The following is a 20,289-nucleotide window of genomic DNA, read 5'->3' as shown; positions in this document are numbered from 1 at the left end:
TTGAGCTGTTTTCATTCTCTGACCTAGTTTCCTATTCCACATCTGTCATTTTTAAGGTGACTGACTAGAATCAGGGGAATGTTATTTTTGTTGGGAACAAAGTCTGTAACTTTGAGTTGATTACACTAATTAGAGCAAATTAAAATTACACAGATTACAAAATTTTGTGACTAAAATTGAAATTCACTTAAAAAATTCATTGGCTCCAACTGCCAAAAGAAATTTAAATTATGGTATAATATTGTGGAAAGATGTCTAAATGTTTTAGCTTTTTGTTTATTTCCAGATTGTTTTAGCAACCAATATTGCTGAGACGGGTATCACTATTCCAGATGTCGTATTTGTAATTGATACTGGAAGAACAAAAGAAAACAAGTAAGTTTGAATTTCCTAAATCAAAACATTTTTAACCTGGAAAGAATTGGAGGCTCTTTAATTCTTAGGAGAAATCACAGAATCACTTAGGGAAAATTCTAATGTTCTAATTCTGGCCAAAGCAAAAAGCCTTAGGAAGACTGTAGGAAACTTTAAAATATCTAAGAATAAATGTCAGAATTTCATGCCATAGACTCTCCAGTAAGTAGTGCCAGTGCACTGCTACTTTTAGAAAAGTGCTGAGAAAATTTTCAGAACGTAAATTTTTGTAGATTTTTTTAGTTTGTAAAATAAATGATTTTTAATTTAAATAAAAGCATTATGTTATCTATATTTTTATACATAAAAGCATTATTTATAGAATCACATAAAAACAGTATGAATTTTGGAATCAGTTGGATTTAAAATCTCTGATCTATAATATTGCTATTGTCAGCAAGCGATCTAGGACTTGCTCCCTCATTTCTCTATTCTAAGCCCAACTTGTTCTTTCATTTCTCTATTCTCTTCAAGGTAGGAAACTAATTCTATTATGAAGGAATCTGTAGGACGTACAATTTAATCTTTAGATCTTATAAAAGAGATGGCTAACATTTTTCTGTAATAGCATAGCCAAAATAAGAACTTAAATAATAATCTCATAGCTAGATTCACTTCGCCATCAGCGAAGTATACAGTAAGTAGAAAAAACCTCCCTTTCAGACCAAAGGGAAAGAAAGTTTTAAAGTGAGAATATAATTTTCCTCGTGGGCATTGTCTACCTTAGAAAAACTACTACAGAACATGCCTGTGACTATAGACTTGTAGTTCAGGCCACCGAAGATTAGAGATGGGACATGGGCACTCCCTTGACTTGCATCCTCTTGTCTGCTTTAACACAAACCAGGAGGAAAAGAAAGCTAGGCATCAGAAGCAATGGGTGGCAGGCCTATTAATGGCTGATGTGTACAGTGATCTGCCCTCAAGGAGACCCAACAGGCCAGTCCACTGCAGTGGCTTTCAATGTGGTAAGCCTGGGCTTCAGCAGAAGGCAGCTTGTGAAGAGCCCAGGCAGCTCTGCCAAGAGTTGGATCACTGGAAATGGACCTGCCCTGGAGTCGAAGGATGCCCAGGTCAGAGCCACAGATCTTATTGGCTCTAAGCTGAAAAGCCCTTCACTCAGCCCAACTTCCAAAGTGACCACTGCAGCTGAGGGGATGGTCAAGTAGGGTCAGCAACATTGCAGGCAGAACTGTAAATTTCTTGTTAGAGATGTCCCCTGCCTTGACCTGGCCAGCTCTCCTCCCAGGCCAGCCAAGTAATGAAAGTCAACAGAGTGCCTTCCCCTAGGAGGTTCACACCTCCCTTAGGATATACCCCATGTGAAGAGATAGATAGGTCTGGGCCTCTTAACTTACAAGGCCTAAAGCCCACCAGATTATTATCAAGCCCCTTCTATCAGGTTCTATTTGCCTCTCAGTCAGAAAACTTAATTGTAGCTTAGACAGCACTTTTCTTAGCTCCTCTAATAATGACTCTGTCCTTTGTTCTAGGCCCTGTCTAGTGCACTTGGGCCTCATTCCTTTGTAATCATAACCTCTACTCTACCACCAATGGCTCTACTCCCAACCTGTGTGTACTGATGGTCCTCTTCCCCACTTAATGCTGTATAATTGTTCAAACCTGGTAAATGCCACTCTTAGGATCATTGGTTACTATCCTCACTCTGTCTTTTATGACCTTGTCTAAATATGATCAGAGTCGGCAAACTTGGAAGGCTTCCATAGCCTTGGCAACTCATGACGACAGCCTAGGGTGGTTACTGGCACCATAAACTAGAGTGTCAATTTGTTGGGTCAACAACAGGAGCCACTGTGCACTTGCTCCTCATGTAGGATCTCTGTCCTTAATGTGCTGTACATTGTGATTTAATGCTATAACTAGTACTCAAACAGTATGTTTCACTTTGTGTTTCTATGTGGGTGCAAACTGTTGAAATCTTTATACTAAATTGATCTTCTGTACATAAAGAGAATTGAAAATGAATCTTGATGTGAATGGGAGAGGGAGCGGGAGAGGGGAGGGTTGTGGGTGGGAGGGAAGTTATGGGAAGGGGAAGCCATTGTAATCCATAAGCTGTACACTGGAAATTTATATTCATTAAATAAAAGTTAAAAAAAAATAAAAAATAAAAATAAATAAAAAAATAAAAAAAAGAAATTAAAAAAAATCTCTGATCTATAATCTTTTTTTTTAATTTTTATTTTATTTATTTATTATTTTTTTTATTTTTTGACAGGCAGAGTGGACAGTGAGAGAGAGACAGAGAGAAAGTCTTCCTTTTGCCATTGGTTCACCCTCCAATGGTCGCCGTGGTAGGCGCGCTGCGGCCGGCGCACCGCGCTGATCCGATGGCAGGAGCCAGGTGCTTCTCCTGGTCTCCCATGGGGTGCAGGGCCCAAGCACTTGGGCCATCCTCCACTGCACTTCCTGGCCACAACAGAGAGCTGGCCTGGAAGAGGGGCAACCGGGACAGGATCAGTGCCCCGACCGGGACTAGAACCCGGTGTGCCGGCGCCGCAAGGCGGAGGACTAGCCTAGTGAGCCGCGGCGCCGGCCAAAATCTCTGATCTATAATCTTGAGCAAGTAACATAACCTCTCTAATCATCAGTTTCCTTATAGTAAATGAAGAAAATGAAAATTTGCTATTTAAAAATGCCCTGTATAGTAACTGGATTATAATAAGTATTGACAACCTTAGGTGAATCTTTAATAAAAGATTGTTCACAAATATTTTAATGTCTATATTATGTAAACAGGTGACACTACCTTTATTATCATTACCTGTATATACTGTTCCCAGTAGGAAACTCTAGTAGTATTTGAAAAAGATTTTTCCTATCTGATAATGAAGAAATTCTTGATTGCATTGTACCTGTAGAGGGAACATTTTGAGGATTTAATTTTATCTTCTGAAAGGTCAATTGAATTGTAATGTTCACAGAGTTATTTCTTAAACTATTTTGAAGAATTGTGTAATTATTAGGTACTCCATTAAGATAAAAAAGATTCCATGGTCAGATTAGTTTGAGGAAGAGTAAGTTAAACCGTGTTTTGTTTTTATTTGTGCTAGAGCTTTTAATTTGGTAGTATGAGATTTAGTATGTAATGTTTGCTAAGTTATTTAAATAGGAAATACAATTTGAGAACTGTTGATCCACAATAATTAACTTTTTTGGCCTATGTTCAACTTAATTTTTTTTAAAGATATATTTATTTATTTGAAAGTCAGAGTTAGAGAGAGAGAGGGAGAGACCGAGAGAGGTCTTCCATCCTCTGATTCACTCCCCAGGTGGCTGCAATGGCCAGGGCTGAACCAGGCCTAAGCCAGGAGTCTGGAGCTTCATCTGAGTCTCCCATGTCGGTGGCAGGAGCCCAACCACTTGGGCCATTTTCTGCTGATTTTCCCAGGCTATTAGCAGGGAGCTGGATTGAAAGTGCAGTACCAGGGCACAAACTCAGACCTATATGTTATGCCTGCATCACAGGCAGTGGCTTTACCCACTATGCCACAAGACCAGCCCCTCAATTTTAAGGGTTAAATGTTTCTTTTTCTGAATTTGAAAAGTCAACTATCTATCTGTTCTCTCCTAAACACTTCTTTAGGTACCATGAAAGCAGTCAGATGAGTTCTTTGGTGGAAACCTTTGTCAGCAAAGCTAGTGCCCTGCAGCGCCAGGGGAGAGCTGGGAGGGTCCGAGATGGCTTCTGTTTCCGAATGTACACAAGAGAAAGGTATGGCATGGGCTGGACATTTAAAGCATGTTATCCATACTGTCAGCATTCCTGAAAACGCATATTATTATTTTATTTTTTAGATTTGAAGGCTTTATGGACTATTCTGTTCCTGAAATATTGCGCGTACCCCTGGAGGAATTATGTCTGCATATTATGGTAATCCCAAGGGAATGGGAATGAAGTTTTCTCCTTTCTAGGAAAAAAAAATGAATAAACTTATGTTGCTTTAACTTTTCACATATTTTACTTTAATGTATGCTTTGCTCCATCTATAAGTAAATCCATTCTGCTTTGATTTTGCTATAGATTCCTGCTTACATACTAAAATATGTCTTCATAAACTAGGCAGGTAGTTCTCCCCTGGGGGCAGTCTTGCCTTCTGGGGTATATCTTAACATTGTCTGGAGACAGTTATTAAGCTGGGTAGATGATAAATACTGCTGGTATTTAGTGGATAGAGATGAGGGGTGCTTTGAAACATTTGACAGTGTACTGGACAGCTCTTCCATAAGATAAGAATTATTCAGCCCAAAATATTACTAGTACTGACATTGAGAAACCTTAACCTACACCAAGGAATTTCTAGAATGAAAGATCTGTAATATCTTTTAGTTTTAGATTTTTGACTTTTTAAAAATCAAGAAGGAAATAAAAATATGCACTGAAAGAGCATATCCTCATACCCAAACATACATATGCACACAGAGCACACTCCCCCAGTTACAAGAAAAATAATAGGAGAGCCTCATACATTTTACTCTTTGCTCAAATTTTTACTGAACTCAAACTTTCCATCTTTTGGATAGTGTTAATTCTTTCCAATTACATGCCAGTTGTATCACTGTTTTTCAATCTGCAGAAATGTAATCTTGGTTCTCCTGAAGATTTCCTCTCCAAAGCCTTAGATCCTCCTCAACTGCAAGTAATCAGCAATGCGATGAATTTACTCCGAAAAATTGGAGCTTGTGAACTAAATGAGCCTAAACTAACTCCATTGGGCCAACACCTTGCAGCTTTACCTGTGAATGTCAAGATTGGCAAGATGCTTATTTTTGGTGCCATATTTGGCTGCCTTGACCCAGTGGTAAGTCAAATAATGCTGCTGCTACTTCACTTTATGTATTATTCAGCTGAGAAATTAGTGAGTTTGGAAATAGTTTTAAACTTTTTTGCAAGATTTGATTCTTTGAAAGAGTTACAGAGAGAAAGGGAGAGACAAAGATCTTCCACCTACTGGTTCACTCCTCAAATGGGTGCAACAGTCCGGGCTGGCCCAGGCCAAATCTTCAAGGTCTTCCACATGAGTGGCAAGGGCCTAAACATTAGGGCTATCTTCTAATGCTTTTCCCTGGCCATTAGCAGATAGCTGGATCAAAAGTGGAGCAGCTAGGACATGAACCAGCACCCCACCCGTATGGGAATCCAGCATCACAGGAAGCAGCTTTACCTGCTACCCCACAGTTTTTAACTTTTAATCTAAATTGTCTTTTTAGCTGAATAAAATGTCTGTACTGACATTAAAATCCAGGGGCCTGAATGCTTGGTAAGAATTTTTTAATATAGTATTTAACTTTTGGGGCAGGCATTGTGGTACAGTAGGTTATACTGGGACATTTGGACACCCATATCCTATGTCAGAGTGCTGGTTTTAGTTCTAGCTGTTCTGCTCCTGATCCAGCTTCCTCCTAATGCACTCGAGAAAGCAGCAGATGATGGCCCAAGTACTTCAGTCTCTGCCACCTACATGGGAGACATGGATGGAGTTCCTGGCTCCTGGGTTCAGCCTAGCCCAGTTGGGGCTGTTAAAGGCATTTAAGGAGTAAACTAGTAGATGAAAGATCTCTTTCTCACTCTGTCCCTCTTTCAAATAACTAATTTTTTTTTAAAAAGTCAACTTAAAAAAAGTTTTTTTTAAATCTGTTCATTTATTTAAGTGCATATAAGCATTATTCTGAGTGTGGCTCGCTATAAACTCACTCGAAACATTTATTTAATTAAATATATAGTAGATGATTCTTAAGAAACTTTGAACACCACAGATTTTGAAAAGTATAATCAAAAGCATTCAGCCTTTCCGTTGTTTAGCTTCTCCCTCTAAACCAGTAATTATCAGAGTTCTGTTTTCTCAGATTATCCCAGAGTAAACAGATCCAGTGTATCTGTCTGAAACCCTGTACAAACAGGCCTTCTATGCCATTCCAACTTTCCAGCTTTATCAAGCTGAGGCCTTTTCCAGGCACAAATCAAGACGGTTTAAAACCAGAATGTAGAGACTATGACATATTATTCTAGTCTCTTTTTCTTTGGTATTAGCAATAAGTATTCACCAGAACCGTGCCAAGGTCAAAAAGTTACCTCTGCCTTGATAGTTTACCTGAAAAGCTGCAGGAACAACAAATAGGTTGTTAGGTAGTCCAAACTTTTCTAAAGAGCATTACAGGCCAGCGCTGTGGCTTAACAGGCTAATCCTCTGCCTTGCGGCGCCGGCACACCGGGTTCTAGTCCCGGTTGGGGTGCCAGATTCTATCCCTGTTGCCCCTCTTCCAGGCCAGCTCTCTGCTATGGCCCGGGAAGGCAGTGGAGGATGGCCCAAGTCCTTGGGCCCTGCACCCGTGTGGGAGACCAGGAGAAGCACCTGGCACCTGGCTTCGGATCAGCGCGATGCGCCGGCCGCAGCGGCCATTGGAGAGTGAACCAACGGCAAAAAGGAAGACCTTTCTCTCTGTCTCTCTCTCTCACTGTGCACTCTGCCTGTCAAAAAAAAAAAAAAAAAAAAAAAAAGAGCATTGCAGACAATGGAAATTTAGCAGTGCAGGAAGAAAGTAGCTGAGCTGTGATTCCAGTATTACCTCTAAACTGTATGACATTCTGTAAATCACACAGATCTTCAGTATTTTTCTTTTATACCTCACAGAGATGGTACAAAAATAAAGTGATTCATGAGGGGTGGACAGCATTATGACACAGTGGGTTAAGCTACTGCCTGCATGAACACCACTTTAACTCCCAGCTGCACCACATTTTTTTTTTTTTTTAAAGATTTTATTTATTTGAGAGGTAGAGTTACAGAGAGAGAGAGAGAGAGAGAGAGAGAGACAGAGAAAAAGGCCTTCCATCCACTGGTTCACTTCCCAAATGGCCGCAACAGCTTGAGCTGTGGCAATCTGAAGCCAGGAGCTTCTTCCAAGTCTTCCACACAGGTGTAGGGGCACAAACACACGGGCCCTCTTCTGCTTTCCTAGGCCATAGCAGAGAGCTGGATCAGAAGTGGAGCAGCCGTGCCTGCACAGGAAACCTGGAGGAAGCTCCTGGCTCCTGGCTTTGGATCGGCGCAGCTCTAGCTGTTGTGGACAGTTGGGGAGTGAACCAGCAGATGGAGGACACCTCTCTCTCTGCCTCTCTTCTCTCTGTGTATCTCTGACCTTCAAATAAATAAATAAGAAGCCAGGAGCTTCTTCCGGGTCTCCCACGAGTGCAGGGGCCCAAGGACTTGGGCCATCTTCTATTGTTATCCCAAGCCACAGCAGAGAGCTGGATGGAAAGATAAGCAGCCAGGACTCGAACTGGCACCCATATGGGAAGCTATCACTGCAGTTGACGGCTTTACCCACTATTCCACAGCGCCAGCCCAGATAAATAAATCTTTAAAAAAAAAAAAAAGCCCGGCGCCGCAGCTCACTAGGCTAATCCTCTGCTGTGGCACTGGCACCCCAGGTTCAAGTCCCAGTTGGGGCACCGGATTCTGTCCCGGTTGCTCCTCTTCCAGTCCAGCTCTCTGCTGTGGCCCAGGAAGGCAGTGGAGGATGGCCCAAGTGCTTGGGCCTTGCACCCACATGGGAGACCAGGAGGAAGCACCTGGCTCCTGGCTTTGGATCGGCGCAACCATAGCGGCCATTTGGGGGGTGAACCAACAGAAGGAAGACCTTTCTCTCTGTCTCTCTCTCTCACTGTCTAATTCTGCCTGTCAAAAAAAAAGAATTGGAGCAGCCAAGACTAGAACCACAGCCCATATGGGATGCACTGTAGGCAGAGGCATAGCCCACTATGCTACGCCGCTGCCCCCCCCCCCCTTAAGATTTATTTTACCCATTTGAAAGGCAGAGTTAGAGAAAAAGAGGGAGAGATAGAGAGCTTCCATCTACTGGTTCATTCTCCAAATGGTTGCAACAGCTGGGGCTGGGTCAGGCCAAAGCCAGGAACCAGGAGCTTCATCTGGGTCTCCTGTGTGGGTACAGGGGCCCAAGGACTTGTACTGTCTTCAACTGCTTTCCCAGGCATATCAGCAGGTTACTGGATTGAAGTGGAGCAGCCAAGGCTTGAAGCAGTACACATATGTTATGCAGGTATCACAGGCAAGCAGCTTAACCCACTGTAGCATGCCAGCACCGCTGCTCCACTTCTGATTCAGCCCTCCACTGATGTGCCTAGGAAAACAGAAGAAGGCCCAAGTGCTTGGGCCCCTGCACCCATGTGGGAGACCCAGATGGAGTTCTAGGCTCCTGGTTTTGGCCTGACCCAGCCCTGGCTATTGCGGCCATTTGAAGAATAAACCAGTAGATAGAAGATACCTCTGTCTGTCCCTCTCTATCTCTGTAACTCTGCCTGTCAAATAAATAAATCTTTTTTAAAAATGATGTATTTTAAAAATTCCATAAACTAAAGCTTATGTAAAATGAAAAGAAGCATTAGCTGTGGTAAAACATAATGTATTAAAATAAGAAACAGCTTACAGTGTGTTTTATGACTTGCTTTCTTCTACAAAGAAGCTTTCAGTTAATGTCACATTCATGACAACCTGTTTGCTTATTTATGGATAGGCAACCCTGGCTGCAGTTATGACAGAGAAGTCTCCTTTCACCACACCAATTGGTCGGAAAGAGGAAGCAGATCTTGCAAAGTCTGCTTTGGCTATAGCGGACTCAGATCACCTGACGATCTACAACGCGTATCTAGGGTAAAGAAATCAGCTGGGTGTTAGCAACAAGCCAGTGACCTGAGCTTGTTAACTTTTGAAAAAAATTTGTCTTTGACTTTAAGTAAGTTACAGATCTAAGATTTGAACTTTTTTTTTCATTTGTCAAGATATAATTATGTTAGGGATTCATGTCCTATACAGATTATAATCCTTTCTAAAATTTAAAAACATTATATTTGGTATTATTATATGGATATTGTCTCATCTTTAAAGTGACACTTTGCTATTATACATAAACAAAAATTATCTGTATTGCAGTTGAAATTCTTTTATGTAATTTGGTAGCTGCTACAGCAAGGCACCCCCTCTTTTAAAATGATTGTCAGTGAAGTAAAGCCTTACTTTGATTACTGTCCCTGAAGAGTTTGGAAGGAAAGCATGAGGCACTCTGGCTTATCAGTGTCTTATTTATCTAGATGGAAGAAAGCACAGCAGGAAGGAGGCTATCGTTCGGAACTTGCATACTGCCGGAGGAACTTTCTGAATAGAACATCACTGTTAACGCTAGAGGTAACGTTATACACCTCTGTGACAGTCAGATGAGTAACTGGAACAGGTGTATTTTGGAAAAAAGAATGTCTAAGCTAGTGTCTTACAGAAAAGGTTTAATAAACGTAAATTTATAATTTTTTATTATTGTTAAACAGGTAACCCATATGTATTATAAGTGATTCCAGATTGCATTTAATGATCATAAAATATTCAGGAAATGATAAAGAAGAGGCAAATATAATTTCATAAAAAATAACAACTTGGGAATTAGCATAGTTAACTTCTTTGAGTCTTAGTCCAACATTTTTAAAAATAATGAAGGGGGATGATCCACAGCTCTTCTCAATTCTGAAAATGAGTAATTTTTTTCCTTAATTGTGGAAAATATCAACCATACATAAAAGTGGATAGAACTATAGTAAGTTCTCCTATACCCATTTCCCACTTCGATAATTATCAATATGTGGTCAGTCTTACTTTATTTATACTTCCATTCTACCATCTGCCCTCAGAATTATTTTAAAACAAATCCAAGGCATCAGACCATTGTGCTTCCCCACAGAATAGGACTCTTTCAAAAACTTTTCTTTAATGTCATCAGATGTCAAAAAAATGTCTTTAATATCACTGGATATTCAGTGTATAAATATCCTCATTTATCTCATAAATTATTTTTATAGTTGGCTCAAATCGTGATCCAAACAGGATCCACAGATAAAATTTGGTTGAAATAACCCTATAGTCTGTTAATCTATAGTTACTCTCTCATTTTTTTATTTGCCATTTATGTTTTGAAGAAACCTAGTAAATTTTGTCCTGTAGAATTTATGGCAGCCAGCGCCGTGGCTCAATAGGCTAATCCTCCGCCTGCGGCGCCGGCACACCGGGTTCTAATCCCAGTTGGGGCGCCGGATTCTGTCCCGGTTGCCCCTCTTCCAGGCCAGCTCTCTGCTATGGCCCGGGAAGGCAGTGGAGGCCTTGGGCCCTGCACCCGCATGGGTGACCAAGATAAGCACCTGGCTCCTGGCTTCGGATCAGCGCGGTGCGCCGGCTGCAGCGGCCATTGGAGAGTGAACCAACAGCAAAGGAAGACCTTTCTCTCTGTCTCTCTCTCTCACTGTCCATTCTGCCTGTCAAAAAAAAGAATTTATGGCTTTCTGGATAGGGCTGATTATATCCTCAATATATTGTTTAATATATTCTGTGCCTTGTAGTTCCTGTAAGCTGTTATTAATATCAACAGGGTTTTAACCAATTCAGATTCTTTTTTTTTTTTTCCAGTTGTGTCCCTTTTTGCAATGAGATTTCTCAATGAGGTCAGCCAGATCCACCCATTACAAAATCCTCAATTAGCTTTTCATGTAATGATTAAAAGCCATTGATAACACTCAAACCTATTATTCTTTGAAGTTGCAAAATGGTAATGCTGTATTTTTACTTGTTAGCTAGAACTTTTTCATAAAGAAAAACCTCCTTTATCAATATTTGAATACCCTAATGTATAGTATGTACAAAAGAATTAGAATAAATGCTTAACTTTCCTTTTATTTAGCAGTTTTCATAATGAATTGAAAGGTAATCAATGAATGTTATTTTTGATAGAAATCATTATGAGCTAATGGATTTAAATATATTAGATATGTTTCAGTTCTTTTTTTTAAGATTTTATTTATTTATTTGAGAGGTAGAGTTACAGAGAGAAAGGTCTTCCTTCCACTGGTTCACTCCCCAGTTGGCTGCAACAGCTGGAGCTGTGCTGATCTAAAGCCAGGAGCCAGGAGCTTCTTCTGGGTCTCCCATGTGGGTACAGGGGCCCAAGGACTTGGGCCATCCTCCACTGCTTTCCCAGACCATAGCAGAGAGCTGGATTGGAAGTGGAGCAGCTGGGACCCAAAATGGCGCCCATATGGGATGCTGGCACTGCAGGCGGTGGCTTTACCCATTACGCCCAAAGTGCTGGCCTTGAGATGGTTTCCTTTTGAAAAGATATCGAAGTTGGAGTGCCTGGTGTTATGACGCAGCAGCTTAAGCTGCCGCCTATGATGCTGGCATCCCATATAGGACCACCAGTTCAAATTCCTGCTGTTTTCTTCCAACACAACTCCTAATGCATCTGGGAAGACAGTGGTAGATGGCCCAAGTACCTGGGCCCCTGTCACTCACATGAGAGACCCAGATAGAGTTCCACACTCCCAGCTTTAGCCTGGCCCAGCCCCAGCCATTGCAGATGGAAAATCAATCCATCCATCCATTTCTCTCTTGCGTGCTCACTTTGCCTTTCAAATTAATAAAAATAAATCTTAAAAAAAAAAAAAAAAAGATATCCAGGCCATCATACCCTATGGCTGATGGTGACCAAGTTAACAGTCTGCTCTTAGGAAGGGAAACCAACACCTTTGCCCATCATTCATGTTGTAGTGTTCAAGACCAAAAATATTTCTGGGAAGAGAGAGTAGAAGTGCAAATGATTGTAAAAAGCAGGCCTTCTCATAAGCACTATCTCTTTGTTTTTAATGATAGTTATTTAAAGGAAAATGGCACTTAGTACAGTTATGCTATGAAAGTGTTCAGGAAATAAACTCTCACATATTCCCCTATTCTATTTTTTTTAAAGATTTATTTATTTGAAAGGTAGAGTCCCAGAGAGAGAGGGAGAGATAGAGAGATTGGTCTTCCATCCACTGGTTCACTCCCCAAATGGCTGCAACGGCTGGAACTGGGCTGATCCGAAGCCAGGAGCCAGGAACTTTTCCGAGTCTCCCATGCAGGTGCAGGGGCCCAAGCACTTGGGCCATCAGCAGAGAGCTGGAGGAAGTAGAGCAGCCGGGACTTGAACAGGTGCCTATGTGGGATGCTGGTGCTGCAGGTGGAGACTTAACCTACTATACCACAGCTCTGGCCCTCTCTCCTATTCTATATTTATATTTTAGAAGGTTAGAAAATATTTTCCTTCCCAAGAAATTTGGTCCATTACTTTTTTTTTTGTTTTTTTGTTTTTTTGTTTTTTTGTTTTTTTTTTTTTTTGACAGGCAGAGTGGATAGTGAGAGAGAGAGAGAGACAGAAAGGTCTTCCTTTTGCCATTGGTTCACCCTCCAATGGCTGCTGCGGCCGGTGCATCGCGCTGATCCGAAGCCAGGAGCCAGGTGCTTCTCCTGGTCTCCCACACGGGTGCAGGGCCCAAGGACTTGGGCCATCCTCCTCTGCACTCCCGGGCCATAGTAGAGAGCTGGCCTGGAAGAGGGGCAACCGGGATAGAATCCAGCGCCCCAACCGGGACTAGAACCCGGTGTGCCGGCGCCGCAAGGCAGAGGATTAGCCTGTTAAGCCATGGCGCCGGCCGGTCCACTGCTTTTTATGAGTTAAAATAACTGCTGGAATGACAGAGGGAGTCTTCTCAAAGCAGCTAAGAGGTGGCTGGCCTTGTGGCACTAGGGTAAAGCTGGGGCCGGTGCTGTGGCACGGTAGGTTAATCCTTCACCTGCAGTGCTGGCATCCCATATGGGCACTGGTTCTAGTCCCAGCTGCTCTTCTTCCGATCCAGCTCTCAACTATGACTTGGGAAAGCAGTGCAAGATGACCCAAGTGGTTGGGCCCCTGCACCCATATGGGAGACCTGGAAGAAGCTCCTGGCTTAGGATTGGCCCAGCTCCAGCTATTGCGGCCATCCAGTCGATAGAAGACTTCTTTCTGTCTCTCCCTCTCACTGTCTGTAACTCTACCTCTCAAATAAATAAAATCTTTAAAAGAAAAAAAAAGGATAAAGCCGCCACCTGCAGAACTGGCATCCCATATGGACACCAGTTCCAAGTCCCGGCTGCTCCACTTCTGATTTCAGCTCCCTGCTAATGCACCTGGGAAAGCAGTGGAGGATGGCCCAAGTGCTTGGGCCCCTGCACCCACATTGGGAGACCCAGAATAAGCTCCTGGCCCCTGGCTTCGGATCAGCCCAGCTCTGGCCATTGTGGCCATTTGGGGAGTAAGCCAGCAGATGGAAGGCATCTCTCTCTCTTTCTCTGCCACTGCCTCTTTATAACTCTGCCTTTCAAATTAATAAATACATTTGGGGGGGAGGGGGGAGCAGGTAAGGACTACATTGGAAAAATAGCCCTCTCCGGACTGACTGGCTTGGATTCCCACATTTTGAATCCCAGTAAGGTGGCCCAGAGGGGCCATTCTTCAGCTGAGCCCTTTCTCCTTCATGCCTTCTCCAGGAGCTCATCATTCTCCACATGGCCTCCCACCCTGTTCTTTCTATCAGCCTTTTTCTTCACCTTCCCTTTGACTGCAAGATTTTACATCTCAGCACTGAGGTGTTAGAGCAGCTGTCTGTGTGATCTTTCCTGGAAGCAAAGTCGCTTCAACCCCAAACCGAAAACCTAAAGAATATCCTAAATGTAAACGTCACCTTTAATTACTTGTATCCTGTGTATTTTGCAAAAAGCTCATCCTTCCTGAGGTAGTGTCACCGGCTGGCATGACTGAAGGTAGAAAAATCTTTTAGGTGACTATTTTAATAAAATGAAACTGCCATTAATGAACTTTGTCAGGGTTCTTGAGGAAATTAAGGTGAGGTTTCCCGAGACAACTGAAGAAGGAACTTGCAGTCTGGGATCCAGGATCTTCTGTAATTCTTTCTTAACGCTGTTCTCTACTCATTGATTTAAAATGTCCCCCAAGAAGGGAGAGCTACTATTGAGGTAGATAGAGTGAATAAAAATGTATGCAGATGTGGCTGTTGCTCTCACCCGTTTGGACACTCTTGTGCTTTATGACATCTGAAGTCTTCAGTTACAGAATGTAGCTGACTCTCATCGTGACACTCCAGTACCTGCTTTCCTCCCTAACTTATTTTGGGGCTACAGTGTACTAAATTTCACATCCTGTCATATTTATAGGAAAAAGTCATATAAAGTAAAAGGTTATTTGGAAATTTCTCTATTTTAATCAAGTTTGGTTGTCTGTTTTTCGCACAAACCAATCAAGGATGTAAAGCAGGAGTTAATGAAGTTGGTCAAGGCAGCAGGATTTTCATCTACCACTTCTAACAACTGGGAAGGAAACAGAGCCTCACAGACTCTCTCTTTCCAAGAAATTGCCCTTCTGAAAGCGGTATTGGCTGCTGGACTTTATGACAACGTAGGAAAGATAATCTACACAAAGTCAGTCGACGTTACAGAAAAGTTGGCTTGCATTGTGGAGACAGCCCAAGGCAAAGCACAAGTACATCCATCTTCAGTCAATCGAGATCTGCAAACTTATGGGTGGCTCTTATACCAGGAGAAGGTAAGGTGCTCATTTCTTAAATTCCAGTATTCAGAGATTATTCAACAGTTATTAGTAACAAGTTAGGATGCCCCAGGAAGAGTTTATTTAGCTTGCAAACTGAGCTCTTCATGTTTGTTCATGTGTGAAATCAAGATGCACATAGTTTCTTAAGCAAACAAAATGTTTATTTCTCCTACACTTAAGCAAAGAAAAATAGTAAGATTTCTAACCATGAACATCATATTTTCTACTTGAAATAGACAATTATAGTAAATAGATGGGGTTAATAATGTGTATTTCACTAGAAGAGAAAAATGATGTGTTATTTGTATGCTTCATTTCCAAATAAGGAGATTGTTGAATGGGGTAGTAGAACTGTGGGTGATATCACTTAAGATAATTAACAGCAAATATTTACAGATCCCAGTTCAGTCAACCTTTTGGAGTGTAACTGGATTGCCACTCAGTTAAACTTTCTTAGTTTTTAATTGTATGCTGAATGTTAAGATGGCCCCTTGTCTATATTTTCAATTTTGTTATCTCATAGGGACTCATTTTAAAAGCAATATAAGAAAACATATCAAATTGAAACATATTTCTTCTCCCTTTTCTAAAAGAGTGCCTATTGCAATTCTTGACCTTTAAAGTAACAAGGATCCATAATTTCAAGCACTAGCTTGAAAAACTCCCAACAATCCTAAGACTGAAAACATGAGACATTACTGACTGATGGCCGTAGCTAAACACTGGCCTACAGAACAGAAACTCTGAAACTTAAAGATGACTTTAACGTTATTATTTAATATCATTAAGGGTAAAACTTCTTATGCATTGTTTTTAGACCGTGAAGTTGTTTTTCTCCCCCTTCTTTTCCTGTGTAGATAAGGTATGCCAGAGTGTATCTGAGGGAAACAACCCTAATAACTCCTTTTCCAGTTTTACTTTTTGGTGGTGATATAGAAGTTCAGCACCGGGAACGTCTTCTTTCTATTGATGGCTGGATCTATTTTCAGGTACACAGTACAACTGAGTTTATGGATTACATAAAAATTTTCAGCCTCCAAAATCATTGAGGTAGATTTTTTAAAAAATGTTTTTGGACTTTGCATAATTTCCTCCTCTGAGACTATGTTGAAGATTTCCTTATTTTACCTTGCCTAACTGATTTTATTTAAACCTGTTAAATTTGAAGGTCAAATTATATCACTATTATAATTATCAGTAACTATTATATTGTGCTTACTTCTGGCAAAAAATCTATTTCTGTGGAGCCCTATCAACATTTACTGGCTTAAGTTAAGCAAATCTAATACATCCTGTTATTTTTTACCGTGGTAACTATTTGTCTATGACTAGAGAGATGATTTTTAAAGGCAGTGTCAAAAATACATGCAATTTGTGTAAAGTTTTTGTGGAAGAAATGTTCTATAACTGGACTGTGGTGATAGTTCCATAAATTCACTAAAAATTATTTAAATTAGAACAACAAATTTTTATGGTTTGTAAACTATACCTCAAAACTACAGTCCTAAATGACAAGATTAATGTTAAGAGACAAAATAATTATTAGAATAATCGTTATGTGGCAGGGGGAGATAACAAGCTAAATAAGGAAAATAAGGACTTTGCATTAATTAGCCATCAGTAATAATTTGCTTGCATTTTCCTCACTGTGTTTTATATTAAAATCAATATGTGCGAAGGCAGATTGTAAGGTATATATAAGCTTACCTTGATTTATTTAAACACACTCCCCTGGGTTAATCCTGTCCAATCTGTCATCTCCCAATAGGCTCCAGTGAAGATAGCTGTCATTTTCAAGCAGCTAAGAGCTCTCATTGATTCTGTTTTAAGAAAAAAGCTTGAAAATCCAAAGATGTCCCTTGAAAGTAAGTGTTTGATTATAATGTAGGTAGAAGATAGTTCATGTGTATATAAGTACTTATGTGTATAAAGCTATGTGGATACACATAGCATGTGTTAATGCATGGAAAAACCTTTTAAGAGAATGTCTGAAAGATTGACTGTAGAAATCATGCCTTTTTTCTTGTCATTTGAGTGCAATATACCACATTGCAGCCTCACTCTCCCCAGTAATTCTCACAGTCAGGCAAATTGGGAGCTCCCAATCTAGTGTTCCTATCCTGAAGCCTTATACTCTGCTTATTTGTGTCCAAATGTGAATGCAAAAGCACTAAGCTTCTGGTTTTCCTGTGTTGCTGGATAACTTAGAGATATAGTAAGAGATGTAGGCTCTTTTCTCAAAGAGCTTTGTGCTTTACAAATGTTTCTCTTTGCCAAAAGAGGAGCCAGAACTTACTCTGAGATGTAACATATAGTTTTGTCTTGGGAGGGAGCATAAAGTACATAGTAGTCCCCTCTTTTTTGGAGTTTTTTGTTTTAAAGATTTATTTATTTATTTATTTGAAAAGAAGAGTTACAGAGAGAAAGAGAGGAGAGAGAGAAAGATCTTCCACCCGCCAGTTCACTCCCAAATGGCCGCAACGGCCAGCATTAGGCAGATCCGAAGCCAGGAGCCAGGAGCTTCTTCTGGGTCTCCCAATGTGGGTACAGGGGCCCAAGCACTTGGGCCATCCTCCGCTGTTTTCCCAGGCCATTAGCAGGGAGCTGGTTCAGAAGTGGAGCAGCCGGGACTCGAATTGGCACCCATATGGGATGTTGGCACTGTAGGTGGAGGCTTTACCCTCTATTCCACAGTGCCAGCCCTTTTTTGGACTTCTTATTAAAAAAAAGTTATGATAGACTGTCAGACTTTTGAAAAAGAAGTATTTGAATTTGCTCTTTTGCTTTCTTTTATTCTCTACTCTTACTCAAATTAAAAACCAAGTTTCTGGGGCTGGTGCTGTGGCATAGTGGGTAAAGTCTGCATCTGCAGTGTCAACACCCATATGGGTGGCCAGTTCAAGTCCCGGCTGCTCCTCTTCCAATCCAGCTCTCTGCTCTGGCCTGGGAAAGCAGTAGAGGATGGCCCAGGTCCTTGGGCCCCTGAACCTGCATGGGAGGCCCGGAAGAAGCTCCTGGCTCCTGGCTCCTGGCTTTGGATTGGCGCAGCTCTGCCCATTGCAGCCATCTGGGGAGTGAACCAGTGGATGGAAGACCTACCTTTCTCGCTCTCGCTCGCTCACTCTCTCTCTCTCTGCATCTCTCTAACTCTGTCAAATAAATCTTTAAAAGAAAAAAAGTTTCTTTCTAGACCTGACATTGATCCAACTGTGAAAGTAACCTATCCCCTCACCTCCCCAACTTTCTGTTCTTTCAATGACAGTGTGCCCCCCAAGAACCCGAGTGTCAGGCCACAGGTCCAGTTATCAAAATTCCTATTGCAACCATTTGGCATTCTGACACTGAAGAGTCTAATATACATGTAGAATTTCAGTCTTGCAGCCCTGGTGATTACATCTTTCTAGAGGATGGTTATGAGGTAGTTAGGAAGTCACAATTTCAGAGCAGCTGTTTAGATGGAAGTAGAAGCAGCTGTTCACAAAACCTCCTTGACAAATAATGCAGTCTCTGTTGCTCTGTTTGTCGATCAGTTGGAATTTGAATGCTTTGTTGTGTGACGAGATCTGTCACTTCCCCATTGACGCCTCTCCCAGAGGCTTCTCTGTTAGAGCCTTTTGTTTCCTTTGCATTTGAACATGGAGATACTGGTGACAGTTGCTTCTTCCTTGCCCATGACTATGGAAATCCTGCTACACTCTGAAGAGCAGGGAAGAGTTAGTGGAGCATATGTTCAGCCTAGTGAAGAAGTTGAAAAATTCGTTGTTTTACAGGAATGTTTTAAAGAAATATTCCTGATAAGGAAGTTAGGGTTTACATCACTTTCTCTCTTTGGGTCTTAGCCTATACAGACTCAAATAACAGCTCTTTTCAAAATAGTAACTTTCCAGGAAAGTATGTGCAGTATAACTGTAGCAATAATTAAAATAATATTTGTAGAGCAACAAATATTTCATAGGCCTCTCTAGCTTTTAGAGTTAATATTGCTATTAATTTTGTACTCTAAATTAATATCTTGGCCGGCGCCGCAGCTCAATAGGCTAATCCTCCACCTGCGGCGCCAGTACACCGGGTTCTAGTCCCAGTCGGGGCTCCGGATTCTGTCCCGGTTGCCCCTCTTCCAGTACAGCTCTCTGCTGTGGTCCGGGAGTGCAGTGGAGGATGGCCCAAGTCCTTGGGCCCTCTACCCACATAGGAGACCAGGAGAAACACCTGGCTCCTGCCTTTGGATCAGCGTGGTGTGCTGGCTGCAGCCACTGGGGGGTGAACCAACGGAAAAGGAAGACCTTTCTCTCTGTCTCTCTCTCTCTCACTGTCCACTCTGCCTGTAAAAAAAAAAATAAATAAGATCTTTTAATGAAATACACCTCTTGGTCATATGTGCATACAATGGAAAATTAGCTGGTGTTGAATTTACTCATGGGTTGTTTTTCTTTTACTCAGATGACAAGATTCTACAGATCATTACGGAATTGATAAAAACAGAGAATAACTGAAACTGAAATTCATGGTGAACTGCTTTAAAAATTAAGATGAAGATTTGCTCAAGAAATTATGTGAAAATGGACCATCCCATTAAGTATTTCATTACTTAAAATGTTGGTACTTGCCATTAACTTCATAGTGGCAGGAGAAAAGCACATACTTTAAACATGTAATTTTCTAGTTCCTTTTTAATGCTGATTATTCTCAATGTATTTGCCACTACATTTACAATAAATACTTTGGTACCATCCATGTTTTGCACACTATTATGTACCTTACGGGTAAAGACAAGGCCTGTGTCTGCAGTATCTGTTAGTGTTGTGAGTCCCTGTGTAGCCACTTGTCTGTCAGCCTTTGATGTCTGGAGTTAGAAACCATCTTAACCAAGAAGGAAAAATGAGCTCTGAAACCAATTATAATTAAGTTTCCATGATAAGGAACTACTTCTTGAGTCAATTAGTTAATATTTGATACGCAAAATCAGAGTCTAAGTAAGTGCACTATTGTTAGATGTCCCCTATTTCAGTAACAGGTGGGAAGTGTAGATAGAGTGCTGGGAGCATAGGCAGCCGTGGTGCACACTGCTGTCAGCCTGGGGTGGTTACCTTTGCGCCATTTCTTCAGTCGGAAGCTTTTATTTCCCTGCCTCCCACCTTTTCTTTCTTTCTTTAAGATTATTTATTTGAAAGGCAGAGTTTCAGAAAGAGAGAGAGCGAGCTTCCATCTGCTGGTTCACTCCCCAAGTGGCCACAACGGCTGGAGCTGGGCCAATCTGAAGCTAGGAACTTCCTCCAGGTCTCCCACATGGGTGCAGGGGCCCAAGTACTTGGGCCATCTTCAGTACTTTTCCAGGCCATTAGCAGGAAGCTGGATGGGAAGTGGAGCAGCCAGGACTTG

At 41.4% G+C, this 20,289-nt stretch overlaps 1 protein-coding gene across 1 annotated transcript in view; it reads left to right on the top strand.

Moving 5' to 3' along the window:
* Positions 1-19,636, top strand: part of DHX29 (DExH-box helicase 29) — a 46,624-nt gene extending 26,988 nt beyond the window's left edge. The window contains exons 18-27 of the mRNA XM_062211915.1: positions 287-375; positions 4,022-4,150; positions 4,234-4,309; positions 5,013-5,237; positions 8,971-9,107; positions 9,545-9,638; positions 14,605-14,904; positions 15,768-15,899; positions 16,679-16,775; positions 19,351-19,636. Of these exons, the coding sequence (XP_062067899.1) occupies positions 287-375; positions 4,022-4,150; positions 4,234-4,309; positions 5,013-5,237; positions 8,971-9,107; positions 9,545-9,638; positions 14,605-14,904; positions 15,768-15,899; positions 16,679-16,775; positions 19,351-19,403 (1,332 nt within the window). The 3' untranslated portion in view covers positions 19,404-19,636. The remainder of the gene's footprint in view (positions 1-286; positions 376-4,021; positions 4,151-4,233; positions 4,310-5,012; positions 5,238-8,970; positions 9,108-9,544; positions 9,639-14,604; positions 14,905-15,767; positions 15,900-16,678; positions 16,776-19,350) is intronic.
* Positions 19,637-20,289: the final 653 nt, after the last annotated feature.

Source organism: Lepus europaeus, chromosome 15, assembly GCF_033115175.1.
Source record: "Lepus europaeus isolate LE1 chromosome 15, mLepTim1.pri, whole genome shotgun sequence".
NCBI classification, from domain to species: domain Eukaryota; kingdom Metazoa; phylum Chordata; class Mammalia; order Lagomorpha; family Leporidae; genus Lepus; species Lepus europaeus.
This window is presented reverse-complemented; position numbering and strand designations above follow the sequence as displayed.